The sequence below is a fragment of the Heterocephalus glaber genome, unplaced genomic scaffold (genome assembly GCF_053883595.1).
Source record: "Heterocephalus glaber isolate CG9 unplaced genomic scaffold, H.glaber_assembly_v1.0 deba00000122, whole genome shotgun sequence".
Lineage (NCBI taxonomy): Eukaryota > Metazoa > Chordata > Mammalia > Rodentia > Bathyergidae > Heterocephalus > Heterocephalus glaber.
The window spans coordinates 24433249-24453795 of NW_028258138.1; the positions used below are offsets into that span (position 1 = coordinate 24433249).

Genomic DNA, 20547 nt, shown 5'->3' on the forward strand with positions numbered 1-20547 from the left:
AGATCCCACTTGTTGATTGTTTGTGCTAGTTTATGGGCAACTGAGGTTTTGTTCATAAAATCTTTTCCTACGCCAATATCTTCAAGAGTTCTACCTAACCTCTGTTCCAGCCAGTTCAGCGTTTCTGTTTTAATATTTAGATCTTTAATCCATTTCAATTTGTTTAGTCCATGGTGAGAGATATAGGTCTAGTTTTACTCTTTGGCAAGTTGAAACCCAATTTTTCCAGCAGCATTTATCAAAGAGGCTATCTTTCCTCCAGTGAGGGTGCTTGGCTCCTTTGTCAAAGATGAGGTGACTGAATATGTCTGGAGTTGTTTCTACATCTTCTAATCTGTTCCACTGGTCCTCAGGTCTGTTTCTTTGCCAGTACCATGCTATTTTTTTTTTATCACAGTAGCTTTGTAGTATAGTTTCAAGTTGGGAACTGTGCTACCCCCTGCCATGTCTGTGTTGCCTAGAATTGCTTTAGCTATTCTAGGTCTCTTCTTGTTCCAAATTAATTTTTGGATAGCTTTCTCAACATCCATGAAGTATGCTGCTGGGTTTTCAATTTGGATTTCACTGAAACTACTTAGCAGTTTTGGAAGTGTGGCCATTTTCACTATGTAGATTCTTCCTAACCAGGAGCAGGGGATGTCTTTCCATTTTCTGATATCATCTTAAATGTCTTTTTTCAGAGTGCTATACTTTTCAGAGAAGAGGTCTTTGATTTCTTTCGTTAGGTTGATTCCTAGGTATTTTAGTTTTTTGGATGCTATTGTGAAAGGAATTGTTTGCCCTGTTTCTCTCTCAGTGCATCTGTTGTTCATGCAGAGGAAAGCTTTTGACTTTTGTGTGTTGACCTTGTATCCAGCTACTTTACTGAATTTGATTATTAAGTCTAGAAGACTTTTTGTGGAGTTCTTGGGGTCTTCTATATAGAGTATCATGTCATCTGCAAATAATGACTATTTGACTTCATTTCCTATCTTTATTCCTGTTATTTCTTTCTCTTGTCTATCTGCTGTGGCTAATGTTTCCAAAACTATATTGCACAGCAGTGGTGATAGTGGACATCCTTGTCTTGCTCTTGATTTTAGTGTGAAGGATTTCAGTTTTTGACCATTTACTGTGATATTGGCTGTTAATTTTTTATAGATGGCTTTTATCAGATTGAGATGGAGACCATCTGTTCAATTTTTTGGAATTCTCCAAAAAACTGATATAATTTTTCTTTATATGGGAGTATTCTAACCTTTCAGATGTTAGATGATCCATGAATTTCCCAGTGGTTTATATCCATTTTAATTACACACAACTATGGAAGTCTGATTTAGTTACATATATATTCAGCAAACCTACCTATAAATATTCTTAATCAATTATTATCTTAGTGGATTCCTTGATACAAATACTTCTGGTTTAATTAATTTTATGGTGCAAAAGAAATTTTGGAATTTTATATTTTGATTTTTTTAAACCCAGCAGATGGCAGTACAATGCTGGGTTTCACATTAAGAACAATAATGAAAACAAATGCCATTGAGTTAAAGATTTCCAAAGCTTTAACCCATCATTATGATTCTAGCCACAGAAATATTCAATTTCCAACATAACTTTGAAAAATAATAACATATGCCCTATCCCATAGGCATACAAACAACATTAGTTTTACCATTGCACTTACATTTTCCAACTTACTTTTTAGAAATACATTGTGTTTCTTGTGCATCTTTATGAATACATATGTGCAAATGGCCAGGTGAGGAATGAGACACACTGAGAACCCTAAATTGATGGATCCTGGCTGCGTGTGGCTGAAAACCTAGCAGGAATGTCTTTGTATTCTATCTCTTAAGAATCTCAGAGTCAAAGCTAGGCATAGTGGCACATACCAGGATTTGGGGGCAGAGGGCTTAAATGGTCTGAGCCATAGTATTAATTTTTTGAAGCTAAAGTAGATAGAGGAAACATTTACATTTAACATCTATGAAGAATTTTTTAGCTTAAATCCTATATTTTAATAATGATTGATTCATCAAAGGAAATAAATATTTCTTCTAGAAACTGAAGTACATACTTGTGAATGAGGCCTTAAATAATAAAATAAATTACAAATGTTCAAACCTTGTACCTATCTCATCAATTGGAAACTAAGTCCACTGTGCAAGAAGCTTAAAATTTAAATTTTTTTTTAAGGAAATGCTTCAATAATGTGCCAACCTGGTTCAAGGCCTTGTGCTGATGCTCTGAAGTGTGTATCAACTGATTTATTTTGTGATGGAGAAATAAACTGTCCAGATGGCTCTGATGAAGACAATAAAATTTGTGGTAAGGTCACCCACCTGGTCTCTCTTCCTCTCCTCCTCCCTCACTGTATACACACACACACACACACCTGAAACAATTAGCTATTCTAATAGCCATCAGTATAAAATAATACAGAGGTCTAAAAATAATTATATTAAGATTTTCCTAAACTTTGTTACATGATATTAAAAATATTAATTTTGCAGAATTCCATTTGATATTTATGTGAAAGATGCTTCAAACAGTAATGTCTGTCATTAATTTTTGTTCATCCTAATAATGAACTACTCTAAACTTGAATCCTTACCTCTACAGTATCACTCATTATTACCAATGCTTTTGTCAGACATTTTCACTATCATAGCAGTGTTTTTGCTATTTGAATTGCAAATACTTCAGTGAGTATCACTCAATTTTGATTGTTGCTTTGATTTGCTTCTTGTACTTTAGTGAATAATGCAAACAATTATCATTAACAACTTATTGTCCCATTAATAAAAATAAATCTGTTTTATTTGCGTATTTTGTCACTTTGGGAGTGTTATTCTTTGAAATTTAAATAGCCTTAACTATGATTCTAATTGATTAGATATGTCTTCTTTCTTCTTATTTCTTCATTTTATAATTGGGTTCCCTTAGGAAAGTTTAGCAGAAATCAGTATCTAAGTAGAAAATTAATTTTCATATGTAACATATCTAAGTAGATTACCACATAATTGTACATGTAGGTGAGCAAGCAATATGAAGAACCATTTGAATAATTCTATAATTTGTTTTTGAAAAATTAGCCAGAAAACATGAATTGAACAGTTTTGGTCAGGTTTATAATAGTTTTAAAATTGATTGTGAGTACAACTAGTTAAGGGCTGCAGCTACCGTTGTTGCTCATTCTTTTCATATCATTCATTACTTTTCTCATCTTGCTTAACATTAATTGAAAATGAAGATTACAATGAGAACCAAAGTTTTAAAAATTACCTATTGACTTGGAACATAGTTTATAAGATGGGCACTGGTCTCTTTGCCAGTAGTAACTCAACAAAAGGCAGCACTGCTGCAGAGATTTCCACTCAACAATCCCCATTCAGATGTTCTTGGATAAAATCCATACCCACAGAGTTTCACTACATACATTGACATGAACTCAGAATATATTCATGGAAAAGGTAGTCTACATAATATCTCTAATCTATTTTATATGACTAAGTTACTCAAAAAGAAAGAAAGCACTGTTTGTTTGCTATGATTTTCAGGCACTTTCCAAAATCTTTCTAGGTAGAATATGATACAAGTGTGCCATCGTGAGGTGACAAAGATGATGTCGATTTCTGCTTCAAAACTAACATAATGTATATCAGAGATAGATACATACATGAAGTCTACATAATGATATGACTATCACTTGATTTATTTAAAGTTAAGATTAAGTGCGGGAAAAAGCAAAATTAATGCATTAGATGAATTAAATAATTAGAAAAATATCACATTTGTAATTTGGTCTCTAACCTCATATAAGGTTCATAATTTTATGGTAAGTTAATATCAGTGTATTTCAAAAATAGTCATAAGAATATTATATAAAAGTGACAATTTGAAGTTTTAAAGCAATGAGTTATTTTTCTGATCTGTAAACTCATATAGATCCTCTGTGTTAGAACTGAATTAATTACCTAAGTTTCCTTTAAAGACATACTCGAACTGTATTATTATTCATCAGCATCTCTGTGGTTTTTGTTTACTCAACCTTAGCAGCCATTGTCCTTCATGTCACTGTTCCCTGAAACCTCTATTTCCTCATTTTTCATTTTCTTTACTCTCTTCTTTGCACTTTAAAGTTAAGATTGTATTGATTTTTGGTAAATGAATTTAAATCATTTGCAAGATAAGGCAGTGGAAAATAAATCAATTAATTTGCTTTTAACCAGCAAGAATTCAAGAGTTCAAGTTGTTTTATCATTTTAATCATTGACAATTATGAGCCCAGAAGTCTCATGGACTTTCCCTTAGAACTACCTTAAAATTTTGGTGGCATAATTTTCATCACAAAGTCCTTGGGTCGATTCAAGAAAAAAATCATAAAATTAACTTAATATGCATTTTCTCTGTATGCAGTTGACCTTTGCTTTTATTTATTTATTTACTTTGCACCAGCTCTGAGATCTCATTCCAGTTTGTGTTATTAATAGTGTCACATTAATGTTGACTTCCTCACGCAGCTTCTTTTCTTCATCTTTGGTTATTTAGGTTTGCACAACTTATAGCTGACTATAGCTTAACCAAGATTCCTTTGAATTGTTTTCCTCTTCTGATTAGAATTGCATCAGCAAGAAAGTTCACTTTTTAGCTGACCTATGGGAAAGAAAGATGCTGACTCACAACCTTTCAGGCAAAGGTGCAGGCCTATTTGAAAGTCGGCAAGTGTCTTCATAATTTGCATACTGCATGTGTACGTGAATAATAGACCTTGGTAGGCAGGTACAGGTCATGTTTGATTTATATACTGTATATCCTGAGGAATCCAATCTCCTGAACAAAAATACAATTAATAAACATTGGGCCAGCAGAGGGCGCTCTCAGTAGGTTCTAAGTACACACCCTTAGTCACTCCATCCCATTACAGGCAACAGTGGCTGATATTATTAGACAGGTTCATTTTCTCCCACTCAGAATTTTATTTTTCTGATGCTGCACTACAAACCACTCAGCAGTCTACATAGTCATAATCATGAACACCCAGCAATACTACTCATTCATGGCTGCGATATATTTTTTCCCAGAAGCATATCTTGATTCATTGTCATATATAAAATTAATGTCTTTAAAAAATCCTAAAATTAAATGAAGTAATACCTAACAAAGCCCTTAACACAATCTTATATCTTAAAATGGTAATATTTTAACATTCTAAATTTTGTTATTGTAAGAAGTCCATCATTGTGGTAATTTCATAGCTTCATTTACTTACATGCAGGAATTTACTAGACAACTTTGAGAGCAGAATTGAACATGTAGATCGACCTCCCCCCAAAAAATTTTCACCTTCATGGAAAACTGGAAGGCATATTGTATTAAACACTATGATAGACAATCTTAGCAATTTGAGACGGCCACAGTTCTTTTATCACCTATATCACAGTCCAAAAAATGTCCAAAAAATGTGAAGGGGCTGCCCTTTATAGGCATTGAGGATACCCACTCCTGCTCTGCCACCCTCGCTGCCCTGAGGCCCCTCCAAAGGATATGTTATGACCTGCTCAGAGGCAAAGGAAGAATGTTACAGAAGTGTCATTTGCTTGTTTGTTGGGGGATGTTATGTTTTAGAAATCACATTTAGAAATTAACTCGACTACATTTACAATAGCTCACTAAGCAGCTTAGTCACTTGCTGTCATCTGATTGCATGAGATGTGAAAGATTAATATAATCATGTACCTTGGAAGGGGCTGAAGGAGAGTCTGTCAGCTCCAGAAGAATCTCTGCCGTAAGGGACGTGATTCAACTTTTCAGAAAGAGTAATGATCTTATACACCAAAAGCCCTTCGATACCCTTTCTAAGAAATATTTAATGATGAATTTGAAGAATTATCAAAATTTCACCAGCTTTGCAAGTTGGTTTTACAAATTCTTTTGCTGGCTTTTTTTTTTTTGACCCTCACTTTGTTGCAGAATATTGTTGCAAACATAATCTGTGCTATATTTTTAAGAATTTAGAAAAGATGTAGTGTTTTAATTCCCTGGTTCTTTCCTTTACATTTTTACCCCTGCTTTTGAGCTCAGAGACAGAATGGTACATCTATAATAGCTCTATTGTGGCATTAGAAAAGATAGCACAGTCTGAGATTAACTGGCATTTTTCTGCAGCCACCCCTTGTGATGGAAGATATTTGTTGACTGGATCATCCGGGTCTTTCCAGGCTCCCCATTATCCAAACCTGTCTACATCAAGTGTTGTTTGCCAGTGGATCATAAGGTACGTAAGATGCAGACTTCTACATCCTGCTTAATTCTGAAGTCTTTTCTTGATGCGGGGTCTTAGCGCTTTCAGTGTTTTCTTTAAATTGTTATTATTTTCATTAACTATAAGGCAAAGTCTTCCCAACGGACAAACTATTCAAAAAGTTTTTCTGTAGTTCTTGGCTTTTTGAAAAGATATTTTGTCCTTGAACAATACTGTTTAATAAATGGGGCCATATCATTGGACACTGAAGCAATTCTTTTCCCCTGTGACTGGCGGAAATCTTGTACTGCCAAAGCAATTAGTGCACAAGTACACATGGGCTGTTGTAGAGTTTCACATCATTTGTACTTGTCTACAGAATATAGTTTTCCTCTGGTGCCTACAGGGGGTTGGCTCCAGGATGCCCACCATTGTGGATGCCAAAATCTGTTAATACTCAAGTGCTTTATATAAAATGACTTGATATTTACATAGAATCTCTGTGCATTCTGCCATATTTGGGGCCAGGTGGTACTAGTGACACCCTCAGTTCTTTTCTTTTAATTTTTTGGGGGGTTGTATCTCACTAAATTGGCTATACTGCCTCAGCCTCATGAGTTGCTGGGATTATAGACATGCCCCACTGTATCATGAAATCTGGTCTCCCATATACATTAAATCTCTAGATTGCTTATAATACTTAATGCAATGTAAACACTATGTAAATAGTGGGTATACTCCTTGTTTAAGGACAAGGAGGAAAATCTGTACATGTTTAGTATTGATATAATTTTTGTTTTTAAATATTTTTGATCTACAGTTCATTGAATTTTGGATGCAGAACCCAGGAATATGGAAAGCTAACTATAATTCCTTTATTATTATGCTAACAATTGTATGAAAATATTCAATAGTGTGATTTGATTAGCTTTGCACTTCGTAGGCAAGAACTCCACCACTGAGCTATACCCCCAGCTCCCATGTCCTGTTTGCTGTATCTTGAATCATTTTTGGATGAGTTACTACATATTTGACTTCCAAGCTCTTAATTCAACTGACTGATACAATCATGACGATGATCAACATAATAAAGTTGCTGATTGCTAATTAACCTTAATATTTACCTAAGCATCTTGCATAGAAGAGGAATATCTGATTGTCTAGCCAGGCATGGTGGCAAACACCTGTAATCCCACCACTCAGGAGGCTGAGAAAGGAAGATCATTTTAAATTTGAGGCCAGCCTGAGCACCACAGTGAGTTCAAGGTCACTCTGAGTTATAAAGTGAGTCCTTCCCTGTCTCAAAACACACACACACACATACACACACCACACACCACACACACATGCACAAATATCTGATTGTCTTAGCTATTTTCTTGTCACTGGGACACAATACTTGACACCCATAACTTAAAAGAGGAAAGGTTTATTTTTGCTCAGTTTGTAGAGGTTTCAATCCATAGTTGGCTGGTTCCACAGCAGGATGAGATGGCAGAGGGGCACGGCAGAGGAGAGTTGTTCTGGGAAGAGTGGTCAGGAAGCAAAGAGAGAGATCAAGGGAGGAGGGAAAGAGATAGACCCTTCCAGGCTACACCCATCACCCACCTCCTTTGACTAGGCCTCACTTCCTAGCATCACATCATTTAGTTATAAACTCATCAGTGGACTGATCCACTGATAAGTACCAAATCCGCATGATCCAATCACCTCCCCAAAGCCCCAAATATGAGGCTTTAGGGAGACATCTGGATATCAACCATTACACCATTACACTGATGTTCCACTCAGATATTCCAAGTGGAAAAATAATTTGTTCTCATATAAATATAAGGAGTATTGAAATGAAGTTATGTAATGATTTATTCACAAAATCTTTAGAACCTTGTTAATACTAAATAAAATAATTTAGACATTTAAATTCATTTCTTAATTAAGGTAGGTTAAGTTTAAAGACTTATAAGCAGAACACACAAAAAAGCTTTTACTATCATGACAATATCATTTATAAAATAACCATCTTAATATTTTGTTTATTATTTTTATATCCATTTCATTATTTAAAACTTTAAGAATTTAATATTGGTGCAGAAAAGATTATAGAAACCTAAAAATTAAAAAATGTTATCCTAAAACAAATACCTCATGATAAAATTATAATTCAATTAGTCACATAAATTAATCTAACTTTTTCCTCAAAGCTATATCAAAGATACATTTACCATATAATTGGGGGTTTTCCTTCCCCCAGTCATGATGGAAGTAGGGGTGAACAAATGATTTCTTTAAATACTTGGAAGACAAAATAAGTAGTGGGGAAATATCTAATATGCAATGAAACTATATTTGGGGCTGTACTCATCTACCATTAACATTGTGGTTACATTTAACATACTGCGAATTAGTAAGAATGTGGATATTAGAGACAGCCTATGTATGTTCAACTCTAGTTTCTTCAGATTAAAGAAGTACGATCTGAGACAAATAAAACTCTCTGATCCCAAATACCTGCATCTATAGAGTTCAGATTCTTTGATTACTGGAATCAATCATTGTAAATTTTTAAAAATAAATATAAATTGCCTAGCATATACTACAAGATCAATAAAAATGGACTATTAAAAAGATTATCTAATAATATAAAATACCAAATGAATTTCTTTATAAAAATTCAAAAGATAACAAAGATGTCTAATATTATAAAAACTTTAGATTTTAATATTACCTTTGCTTTTCCAATGTCTGAGTCTTTATTGCAAATGAATTGGTTGCTCTGAAACACAGGGAAAAAGAAAACAGTGTGACCTCATTTCTCTGTTCTATCTCTAGTATCAATTCTGAGAAGGCTCACATTTCTGATCCCGATGCTTCAGTGAAGCAGTGGAGTTGCAAATATTGGTTGCAGTAGACCAGTGATGGTAAAACTTTTAGAGCTTTCAGTGATAACAGACAGTTGGCTGTGACATGCATGTCATAGGTTCTCCACCACTTTCCTAGACACTTTTTCCCCAAATTTCCTAAAATTTAAAATATTTTATTGAAATATCAAATTTATACTTTCTTACAAACCTGTCAGACTTCTTCCTACACTGATATGAAAATTACATACAATATATTTTACAGCAGATTATTTCTTACATCAACAATCATGTACTAGTTTCTACAAAGTGTTGAAGAATACAAGGATACATAAAATAATCTTTCTTTGAGTCACATATATTAGTAGGCAAGGCATTTAAGTGTGTCAGTAACAGTTGTGGAGCATGATAGCTTTCAGGACAACGTATATGGATTGGAAGACTAGCTCTTATTAAAAGTGTTCATACTACAAATTGAGGTATAAGTTTAATGCAGTCCCTATCAAAATACTAATGGCAATTTTACAGAAAAATAACTCCTAAAATTTTTCTAAAACCATACAGGAAACTGAAAAGCTAAAACAATGTTTATAATAAAGAACAAAACTAAAAGGATCACATTTCCTGATTTCAAAACACAGTTTGAGGCTCTAGTAATATACTGGCATAATGAGAAACACAGAGACCAATAGAAAGCTACAAAATAAACCTTTGCATATATAGTCAAATATCTTCAAAAAGAGTACTGAGACTGTACAAGAGAGAACTGATAATCACATCAACAAATGGTGCTGAGAAAACCTGAAATCCTTATAAAAGCTCAAAGGAAAACTTTATCTTAAAATTTTCGTAGAAATTTATACAAAATGAATAGAAGACTTACATGTAAGATCTAAAACAATAAAACTCCTAGAAGAAAATAAAAGAACACTTTTTGATATTGGTCTTGCACTAATTTCTTGGATCTGACAGCAATAACATGAGTAATACAAGCAAACATATTTGAATAGACTACATCAAAGTACAAAGCTTCTGCACAACAGAAAATACAATCAACAGAGTAAAAAGGCAACCCATAAAGTGAAAGCAAACATTTTCTAATAATATATGTGTTAAGTGTTAATATCTAAAATGTACAAGAATTTCCTACAACTTAATATCAAAATAATTAACTAATGTGGTAAAAATAAGCAAAAGACTTTCATAAACATTTATTAAAAAGCATACAAGTAACCAATATGCATAGGAAGATGCTCACCATCCCTAATGGTCAGGGAAATGTAAATCAAAACTATGAGGAGAAAATACCTTAGATCCAATGGGATGGCCTATCATTAGGTTATGACAAGAATGCAGAGAGGTCTGAACCTTTATGAATGAATAGAAATGTAAAAATAGTGCAGCTGCTATGGAAAACAGTATGTAGTTTCCTCAAAGAAATTAAATATAGAAAAATTATATGATCCACTAATCCTAGGTCAAACTCACAGAAAGTGGGATGATGGAGGCCGGGGCTAGAAAAACAGAACAATGGGGAATTGCTGTCCAATGGATAGAGTTTCACTTGTTCTAGATGAATAAGCTCTATAGATCCACTGCTCAACTTTGTGTTAAAAGTTAACAATACTGTACTGTATGCTTAAGGGTTTGTTAAGAGGATAGATCTCATATTATGTGATTTTTAACTTAAAAAACATTAAAATATAGAATCTATTAAAGATTATGATGACTGAAAGTATTATAATCTATTTTTTTGCTTTTAATTTAGTGTAAACCAAGGACTTTCAATTCAACTAAGCTTTAATTCCTTTAATATACATTATACAGATTTATTAAATATTTATGAAGGTGTGGGACCAAGCAAGATTTTAAGAGGTAAGTAAAACAAATATATAATTCCTTATCAAAATCAAAAGATAAATGGATGTTTTAAGTATGTTTTCCCTTTGTGATTTTAAACTTAATATCAACTTGAAATATACACAACTGACTGAAAGGGACTAGTCGATACACACGTGTACCACTTCCCCACAATAAATGTATTCATTATGTACTGAAACAAGTACTGATAAAAATAAATTTTAAAAAGCAAAATTTAAAAATAGCAAAATTGGTTGTAAAGTTATAACTAATTGATTATAAAGTTAAAAATTTATAGCAAAATAATCACTTCACAATAAAATAATTATTTCACATTTTCTTATAATGGCTGCTTTAAAAAGCATATGAATGCATAATTATATATTTATTTCCTATGCATTGTTTAAATGTTATTACCCATTAGACAAAAATCAGACATGCCTTAATTATTATTCTATTTTTCTCTGACACTGAAGGGATTATAAACATTTATAATCTCTATTCTTTGTTCGTTGTGCACTCTGCTCTTCAGTCTCTTGAAGGACTAAAACAAACAAAGCAGTTAAAAAGAGTCTAACATAAGAAGCAGTCAGTACAGGTGCAGGTCAGATTGCTGCTACATAACAGTTGGTGACTGAAGCTGAGAAGAAGCCAAGGAAGGCACTAGTAATATATGTCTGCTAGCCCACTTGTCCCATTAGCCCCCAACCCTCTGTAATAAATATAATGGATTTTCCTGAACTGTTAGTTTGTTCTACAACAAAAAGAAACATATTGTGGATATGAAACTAAGTAATATATGGCAAATATTTTTCAAGGTAAAGCATTTTCAATAAACTTTATGCTTTCACTGGGACACTTTGTGTATTCTCACTTCTGTTGATAGAGATGTATACAGAAAAAAGTTTAACAAGAACTACTTAAAGAGTTGTCCCTTCCAGAAACTTCCAAAGATTACCTAATCATCTTGCCTGGCTAAATCAAGAATTTCTTCCTCTGTACACCACAGTATTTTTCCCATACTTAATAATTCCAGAGTCAATTTTTATAACTCATCAGTCTGAATTTTTCTAGCAAGGCATGTGCTTATTTCTCATCAATGAAATCAGCACATATAGTAAATTCATCAGGGACATTCAGTGAAATATGGTTAATATACTAGAGGTCCTTTATATCGTCCAGACTATTTTAATGGCAGCATTTGTAATTTTATAAGTGGGATAAAGTAAATATCTTTGAACTACATCTGTTGAACTGTACTCTGGTAAAAAGTCTGACACTCTTGTCCATTTCTCTCTCTTTCCAAACTCCCCTCCCTCTTTTTAATGCTTCCCTATTCTCCTTTTCCACAAAATCTACTTACCCAAGTCATTGTTTTTAGAAGACAAATGACAATTCACATTTAAGTCACTAATTGTCAAGTCTATATAAATTAATATCCATAAAAAATGAATTTTAGATGAAAACACTGGATTTCTCAAGGAATTAATGTCAAAAAATTCTATCAACTATAATATAATATTAGGAAAATTTCCGCTTCTAAAAATATTATATAGTTGTTTTTTCTTTCACCACAAGGCCTCTTTGAAGTAAACAAACTCTGTTAGTTATTCCCATCTTTATGCAAGTGCTCAAATATTGACTACGAGGTTCCCATTCTCTGGCACAATGATAGAGGCACGGAAAGCATTAAGTCATAATCTTTCCCTTTAAAATCTAATTGGCAAGAGAAAAAATAGTTAACATTCATTGGGCACTACTATTCTCCATTCACTGTGGCACAAAGAAATTATTTACTTCTTATTATAAAACTTTATGGGAGATGGTATATGACAAGAGAAGAAAGTGATGCCCAGAAGACTAGTAAGACACGGAGGTAAGACTAAATTGAATATTTACTATAGAACTCCAGCTTTGCCCTATACCTTTTATTACAGTTATGGATGCATAGGATACCTGCCTTTCACTTAATCTGCAATTCTTTTTGGTTAAGAAAAGTATAAAAATAGATGAAAGTTTTACACAATTATACGGACACATATTCTACAACTTTTCTAGAGGTTGTGTGCATTTTTGAAGGAGGTTAATGGAACTCAGAATATAAGCCCTGAACTATCTAGACCAGTACAATAACATTTTTAAAAGTGAAGAACTAACTCATTACAACTATCAAAGGAGACTGTGTTAATTTTCTCTCCTTTCTGAGACAAAATATCCAAAACCCAACATTAAAGGGGGTAAAGGTTTATTTGGCTTACAGTTCATAGAGGTTTCAGTCCATAATTGGTTGGCTCCAAGACAGGGTGGATGGCAGAAAAGCATCACAGAGGAGAAATAACATGGCGGGAACAGGGGAGCAAAAGTAACAGGGGACCTTAACAGCGTCTTGTTACCCCTTTTGCCCCATCTAGACTGTCAGCATTAGGACCATGCCAAACCAATCACTCATGTGTAGTGGTTTAATAATCACGCATGCTTAATTTCAGCCTCACACATTCTAGATTCAGCCACCTTTGAAAAAGACTGCTTGGAAATTTAGGAGGGACATCTAGACACAAGCCATAACAGAGACTTTCAGTCACTATCCTTATTCAGATCCTTCTAGAAGCCACATGCAAAAGGATTCCAATGGTGTGAAAATTAAAACAAGAAAGAGAAATGAAAAGTTTCTGGACTATTCAATAGATCACAATGTGTCTCTTGTTGAAATTCAAAAAATAACATAAATTGATTTTCTCCAACCTTTAAGAGTGGTGGTTTATACAGACCTGAATCTGATGCTTAGTTTAGATTGTCCAACAAAAATATCAAACCATTCTTCATAATTTCTTCATTATAGCCATCAATAAAAAACCTTTTTGGACCTCTTTTTTCTTACTGGTCCCTATGTCACTTTAATATTTTATATATTCTATCTATCTGCTTATGTGTGTATATTTGAGCTTTACATTTTAAAAATTAATTTTTTTTTGCCCTTGAGAATCAATTTTCACCCTCTTAGAGGACCCTATATATTTCTATGTGTCTGATAATGATTTTTATCAATTCATCATATGAGAATGTTTCATATGACAAGCATTGTACTAACTTTTGAGAATCAAAAATAGAAAGATATGTCCTAAGTAGCTTAGAGTTAAGGCAGAACTATAATAAGAACAATAAAAATGCTATTGGATCAATCCTTAACTCACCCACTATTATTTTGAGATCCTAAAGTTATATGGGAAGAGAGCCAAAGACATATTCTTAGTTTTCACTATTGAGATTCTCTTTTAACTTCTGTTAATGTAGCATAAGACATAACTAATAGAGTGAAACTTTTAGTTTGATAATTGCTTAAACTTTGTGTTTCTCAAAGAAACTTTTTCAATGAAAACTGTGTTTCTTTGTTTTTGTATATGTGTATATTGTTTGTTCCCAGTAATTAAAAATGAGAAATATGCTTTTCTAAAACCATGAAACCTTATAATAATTTGAGCTTTTCTAATGCTTAGGAGAAGAGAAATTCCAATTAAAATTAATCATACAAGTGATGCTTTTCATTAACTGCATGATATCAGAGAGAACTGATGAATCAGTCAATAAAATGATGAATTAATAGGACGGGTGAATGGATGGATGCAATGACTATAGATATGTAACAATTGTTCATATTCTTTTGTAGCTTCTCTTTCTGAAATGGATCCGGGGATAATCAGAATTTTTTCCAACCAAGTTACTGTCACCTTTTTTATCCAATCTGATGAAAATGATTATATTGGCTTCAATGCATCATATGCTGTATTTAACACCAATGAGCTTAATAGTAAGTAATTGGCCTTTTAATTTTCAGATGCCTTAATATTTTAATAGAATTTTAAAAGTAGTAGAAACTAAAGTTTTCATTTTCCAAGGTCTTTACTATCTTTTATGTGCATCTTTCTTTACTTGATACTTAAGAAACAGAAAGAAGAAAATGGTTAATATTCTTCATGGGAATCAAATAGTCTTTTTGAGAAAAATTATGTTGATGTAAAAATTAAATTAACATTGTATATACTGAAAATATTATAAGTAAAAATTATCAGCATAAAATAATTCAGAGAAATTTCTACATAAACTTAATTTTGCTCAAAGTATTAAATTTAGTTTGAAGAGGAAAGTATAGGACAAAGTTCATGTAGATGAACCAATGGAGACAAGATACAAAATTTAAATAACAAAAGCTTGTATTTGCTAACCACCTAATAGGTATAAGGAATGCATTAATTTAAACAAGAAGCTGAGTTTTTTTAAAAAAGAACTAAATGGAGTGAAATAATTAAAATTAATAAAAATTATTATATGCATGTCATTCAATTATAAGATGTAAAAAATGAGATTACTTTCAATGTAATCTGTTGATATAGTTTATTAAATTGAAAGGTTTTTTTCTTTCTTTTTAATCACAGATTATGAGAAAATAAACTGTAATTTTGAGGATGGCTTCTGTTTCTGGGTCCAGGATCTAAATGATGATAATGAATGGGAAAGGATTCAGGGAATCACCTTCCCTCCCTTTACTGGACCAAATTCTGACCACACTTTCGGCAATATTTCAGGTATAATTTATATTTACTTCATGAATCAAAAGAAAAGGGATATGCATTTGGTAGTTTAAAGATAGCAGTATTAAATGAAAAAGGCTTTTCAGATATTTTTGTTAAATCATGTGGTAATAAATCCATGTACATGAAAAATGGTAATCAAATAGATATAAAAGTATGTTTCATGAAATATATTCTTTTACCTTATATATTCATTCATTCATAAGATGTTCAGAAGTGAACAAGGGCCATTAGAGACAAGGAGACAAGTTTGGTGCTCTAGATTTGCCATTTGTTATTAAATGAGCCCACTGGGAGGTAATTAAGTTTCCTGATTGTTGGCTTGTTTTGACCTGATTTCATTTTCTGATTATTCATGGCTAGAGTACAAAAATACAATCAGGTTTTGGATATCGATTTTGTACCCTGGAACTCTGCTAAACTTATATATTTTTATTTAAGAATTCCTCTATATGCAATATCATTCCATTTTGAAATGGAGAGAGGCTTATTTCTGGGAAACCTTATGGATAGTTGATTGTAGAACATGTCTTGTGGACATGCTCATGTTTTTATTTGAATGGACTATTAAAATTGAATTGCAAATGGAAACATTAACATTGGAGACAACAATATTTGACTAAGAAAGTTAAAATTATGGAGAAGTATCTGGAGATAAGGAACTAGTAGCGGGAAGGTCATTGCCAAAAGCATTGGAAGCACATATTCATTATGCGGACATTCCTCCTTTAATAACCAAATTCCATTCCTGCGACTAGGTGGTTGAATGAATTGCTTGCTAAATGAGGAATTGGATATAATATGTACATTACAATATTCATAACCAAGAAATGCTCAGAGGAAACTCTAACTTGATGACTTTGATTTTATTTGCATAACTCTTACATGCAGTACTGAAATGTATAACAATGTAAAACTATAGTACTGTACTATACAATACAATCAACAAAAATTACAGTACTCTATAAATGGCCAGTCTTAAGTTGGAACAGCATGCCTTGGTTATAATCTTGGACAGTCATTAAACATATAGGTTGTTAAATGAGGAATATCTGTATCAAATGTAATCACTGAAAAAAGGCTAGAAATTCAGAAGGAATGTGAATCTTAAAACTAAAAACATTTTTGAAAAGGATGACAAAAATTTGTGTGCTTATATAATTTTCTCAAACAAAAAATGGAAGAAGTCCATCCCACACCATGATTTGCTGTGGTCATTAATAAAAATACAATTCAATCCAAAATACAAATTAAAATCTTTAACTGTGCATGGTTCTAGATATTGAGGGCACAGGTCACATATCACCATTTCTGCAGTCTGTCAGACTCCTGTGTTGAAATCTTTTCCATTAAACACTTTTCTCTGAGCACCTCCTTTCTTTTTCCTTTTGTTTTTTGAATGTGTGGATGAATGTCGAAAATTTTGAATCAGAAAGTAATTTGTGAATAATTTATAGACTGAATGAAACAGTTTATGTTAAAAGTGTTAATCACACATACTTTATAATTTATTATTAATGATCACTTCTATTGTAAAGATTAATATTTTTGTTTTTATGATCTGAAAAGTAAATGGTTAACTCAATGTCATCTGTGATCGGCATCTACTACAAGGACTCACAGTTAATTTTTTCAGGAAAAAGAAATGATAATGACATACTGAAAATATCAAAATATTGTTATCATACTTCTTCAACTTGATCCAAATATTTTTACTATAAAATGGCTGCTTTTAATCTATTTTCATAGTCATCACCAAAAATCTCTTTCCCTTTAATCCTTCACTCTTCTATTCAAGAAGCATCTTTTTCAAGATGGAGGTCCTATTAAGGCACACCTCATGCATTTTGGGACAAAATAAACCAGATTATCTGTTTTCATAGATCACAAGTACATCAAGGAAAGAAAGTAAGGGGTGTACATGAAAGGTGCATTCTGGCATGTTCAGTGTGGGGGAGTGGGCTCATAAAATGTAAAGCTCGGAGAGGGAAAATTGTAGGACCATTTAAAACACAGTAACCAGTGTAGGTGTTTTGAAAAAATGGCATGTGAAACAAAACTTCAAAGAATTAAAGGGAATAACCATATAGACTAATCAACATGGAAGGAACTAACAGAGTTTGTTCTCCCAAGATGAGCACGTCTGTCCTGTTTGAAAAGCCAGGAGGCCAGTGTGGCTGGAGTCAGGTGAGGCAGCAGGGTCCAGATGATGGTGGTGCTTCTGTGATGCTGGCTTTTTCCCAAAGGGAAAGGGGAATTAATTGAGGTTACTGAGTGCAAGAGTGGCAGAAGTCACAAGGACTGATAGGCAGAGAATGGATTGTTGAAGGACAAGAGTGTTTACAGGGAGACCAGTGCAAAGCTGTCCCCTGACCCAGAGAAGGGATCTTGGGACTCAGATCAGGCAACAGATGTGGTGAGAAGACATCATACTGGATACGGTTTGAATGTAGCGACAAGATCTTGGTAACTTACCAGTGTGGACCTACACATAAAATATGTGCTTTGCATAGATGACCAATCCCATAAGAACAAAAATAGTACTGCAAATGAAGACATGCGTATTCCCTCACATTTTTAATCTTTTTTTTTTTCCAGTAAGCTATTCCCCAGAGCCTAATCCCCCATGGATAAATTATTGGCCTGCATAGCTAAAGACTAACCCTCTAAGTGATCAGCATCACAGCCCTCTGAAGAGGGCCTAAAGTAGTCAAATAATAGGATCCTTTCATTTTCTTAAGTATAATTCTTTTTACAATCTCTACCACACTTGGGCAAGCATAGTTAGAGAAAAGTCCAGAAAATATTTATATCTATTGACTCTGACAGATACTTTTTCAAGTAGTTGAAATCTTTGATGTTCAAATTATCATTTTTCTACTTTTAGGTCATCATAACAAAGGTAAAATAATTCCACTGCTATTTGAAGAGTACAAGTACATTAGAGGAGAAAAATGGTTTCAGCTTGCCAACAGATTAAATAACTAAAAAAGATGAAACTGACCAAAGTGAAATAGGTTGAATGTCAGGTGGAGATTTTAAATAGTTGAGTGGGAAATGAAGTCTCTGGAGAAGTCATGTAGCAGTAGTTATTTAAAATTAGATAAGGTAGAGCAGATCAGAGTGCACCAGAGGCTGCAAAGTAATGAGGACGATGGTAGGGCTTAATAGGTCCTCCCCAACTCTCCTATCTGTGATTTCATAATCTACCAGTTAGTCACCCCCAGGGGCATCTTTCTTCCAACTGGATTTCTTTATGTATCAGAACATCCTGCCTCTCAAATGAGAAGAGAATTAAATCTCTCCTACTGTAAAGATTTTTTTCTTTGCCTTCACTTTAAATGACAGGAAAACCTAAATGAAACAGATAAACTTTGAATTACATTGCTGTAGGGAAAAAACAGCTAATCCCTTTCATTTTTCCAAACCTTCTGAAGGTCTTGGTAGAGACAGAGCTCCTCAATCTGCACACTGCCCTCACTCAGGGTTTCTCTGTACCTCTTAGAAACAAAAGGAATTGGGGGAGATGTAGGGCAGCATTGATGTAGGGTGCTCATTTATTCATAACACCAAGGGAAAATGAGGTTGGTGACATGTGAAGAATTCAGAAAAGTAGGGGTCACAATAGGCCGAGATGGCCCAAAGAAAAATGATGCTTTCGTTGTCTGTCTCACTGGAATCATAATTGTTCTAATACTTGAAAGGCAGCAAAGTGAGGAACCAAAGATCATTAAAATGTAGACTGTGGAGCCTTACCTGAATTTAAATCTGACCTCCCTTTAAGTCTCTCCTCTCTACCTCAGTTCCCACATCTAGAAGGTGAGGCCCAGGATAATAGGACCTGATTTTAGAGGCATGTAACAAATATTAAATTGAATACCTAAAAATGTTTTTAGAAAAATGTGTGATATATGAAAAGTGCCATGTATTATAACTATTTTCCTTTCATGACATAAAAGTATCCCAGAGACAACAAATATCTGAGATACTGTGTTAAGTAGTATGATGGCAAGGAAAATAGTTATTTGGCTCAATTATCAAAAGTATGAAAAATAAAAGAATTAAGATGTCCCCTCAAAGTCTCACATAGTCATGGGGGGAGACGATTTTCAGAAATGGGTGGATCTAGAGTGTGTGGTGCTGGGATCAAGGGTGTATGATTACTAAATCAGTCCACTGATTGGTTTGGCATAGTTCTGGGTAAGATTAAAGGTATGAGTGCTATTCCTGCCCTAGAGTGGGTAACCTGCATAAAATATAAGGGGCATAAAGAGGGCTAATGTGCTTTCACCTGCCTGTTTGCATGGACTATTTCCCTTCTGCAGTCCCCCTTTGCCATGCCACCCTGCCTTGTAGCCAGCCAACAATGGACTGAAACCTGTACAAACTGTGAACCAAATAAAACTTTCCTCTTTCAACTGTGGGTGTAGGTTATTTTGTCTCAGTAATGAGAAAAGTAATTAAGACAATTTGCATTTCATTTAGTATATAAACTTTTTCTATGTGTAACTAAGGCTTTTCAAACAACCTTATTTTTTTATCTTTCTTGAGGGATCGAAATTTAGAAAATAATAGTACTTGCTAATATTGATCGAATCTAGAACTTGGCCCTTCTTCCACCTAACCTTTCATAATGTTTGTCTACTAGGTCTGGTTAATTTTACATACACATTTATAGCTCACAAAGCCATTTACACCAGTCTATTTTTCTTCTTAAAAGGAGCTCCAAGTTTCCAACTATCTCTTCTGGTTCTGGTGTTTATATCAACATCAACATGTACTGAGAACTTTTTCTCTTGAACTGAGTTATTGGATGGGAAGAGGTTAGATTCTGTTCACAGAGAAATAAGCAGAAAAAGTGGCAGAAGGAAGTCGAATGAAAAACTCAATGGCTTGAGAAAGAGGGGCACTGTGTGCACTGACTCAGGTTAATTTCAAGAGTACTAGAGGACATTTCAAGAAAATTGAAGGATTTTAAAAGAAATAATCATCTGACTATATAAGTTCCATATGG

General features: G+C 33.5%; 1 protein-coding gene across 3 annotated transcripts in view; it reads left to right on the forward strand.

Annotated features, from left to right (window-relative positions):
• Nucleotides 1–20547, forward strand: part of Tmprss15 (transmembrane serine protease 15) — a 127410-nt gene that overhangs the window by 24261 nt on the left and 82602 nt on the right. For all 3 annotated transcript variants that reach the window (XM_087213657.1, XM_087213669.1, XM_087213663.1), the window contains 5 exons: nucleotides 2182–2313; nucleotides 6154–6262; nucleotides 10856–10962; nucleotides 14612–14752; nucleotides 15378–15527. In XM_087213657.1, the coding sequence (XP_087069783.1) occupies nucleotides 2182–2313; nucleotides 6154–6262; nucleotides 10856–10962; nucleotides 14612–14752; nucleotides 15378–15527 (639 nt within the window). The remainder of the gene's footprint in view (nucleotides 1–2181; nucleotides 2314–6153; nucleotides 6263–10855; nucleotides 10963–14611; nucleotides 14753–15377; nucleotides 15528–20547) is intronic.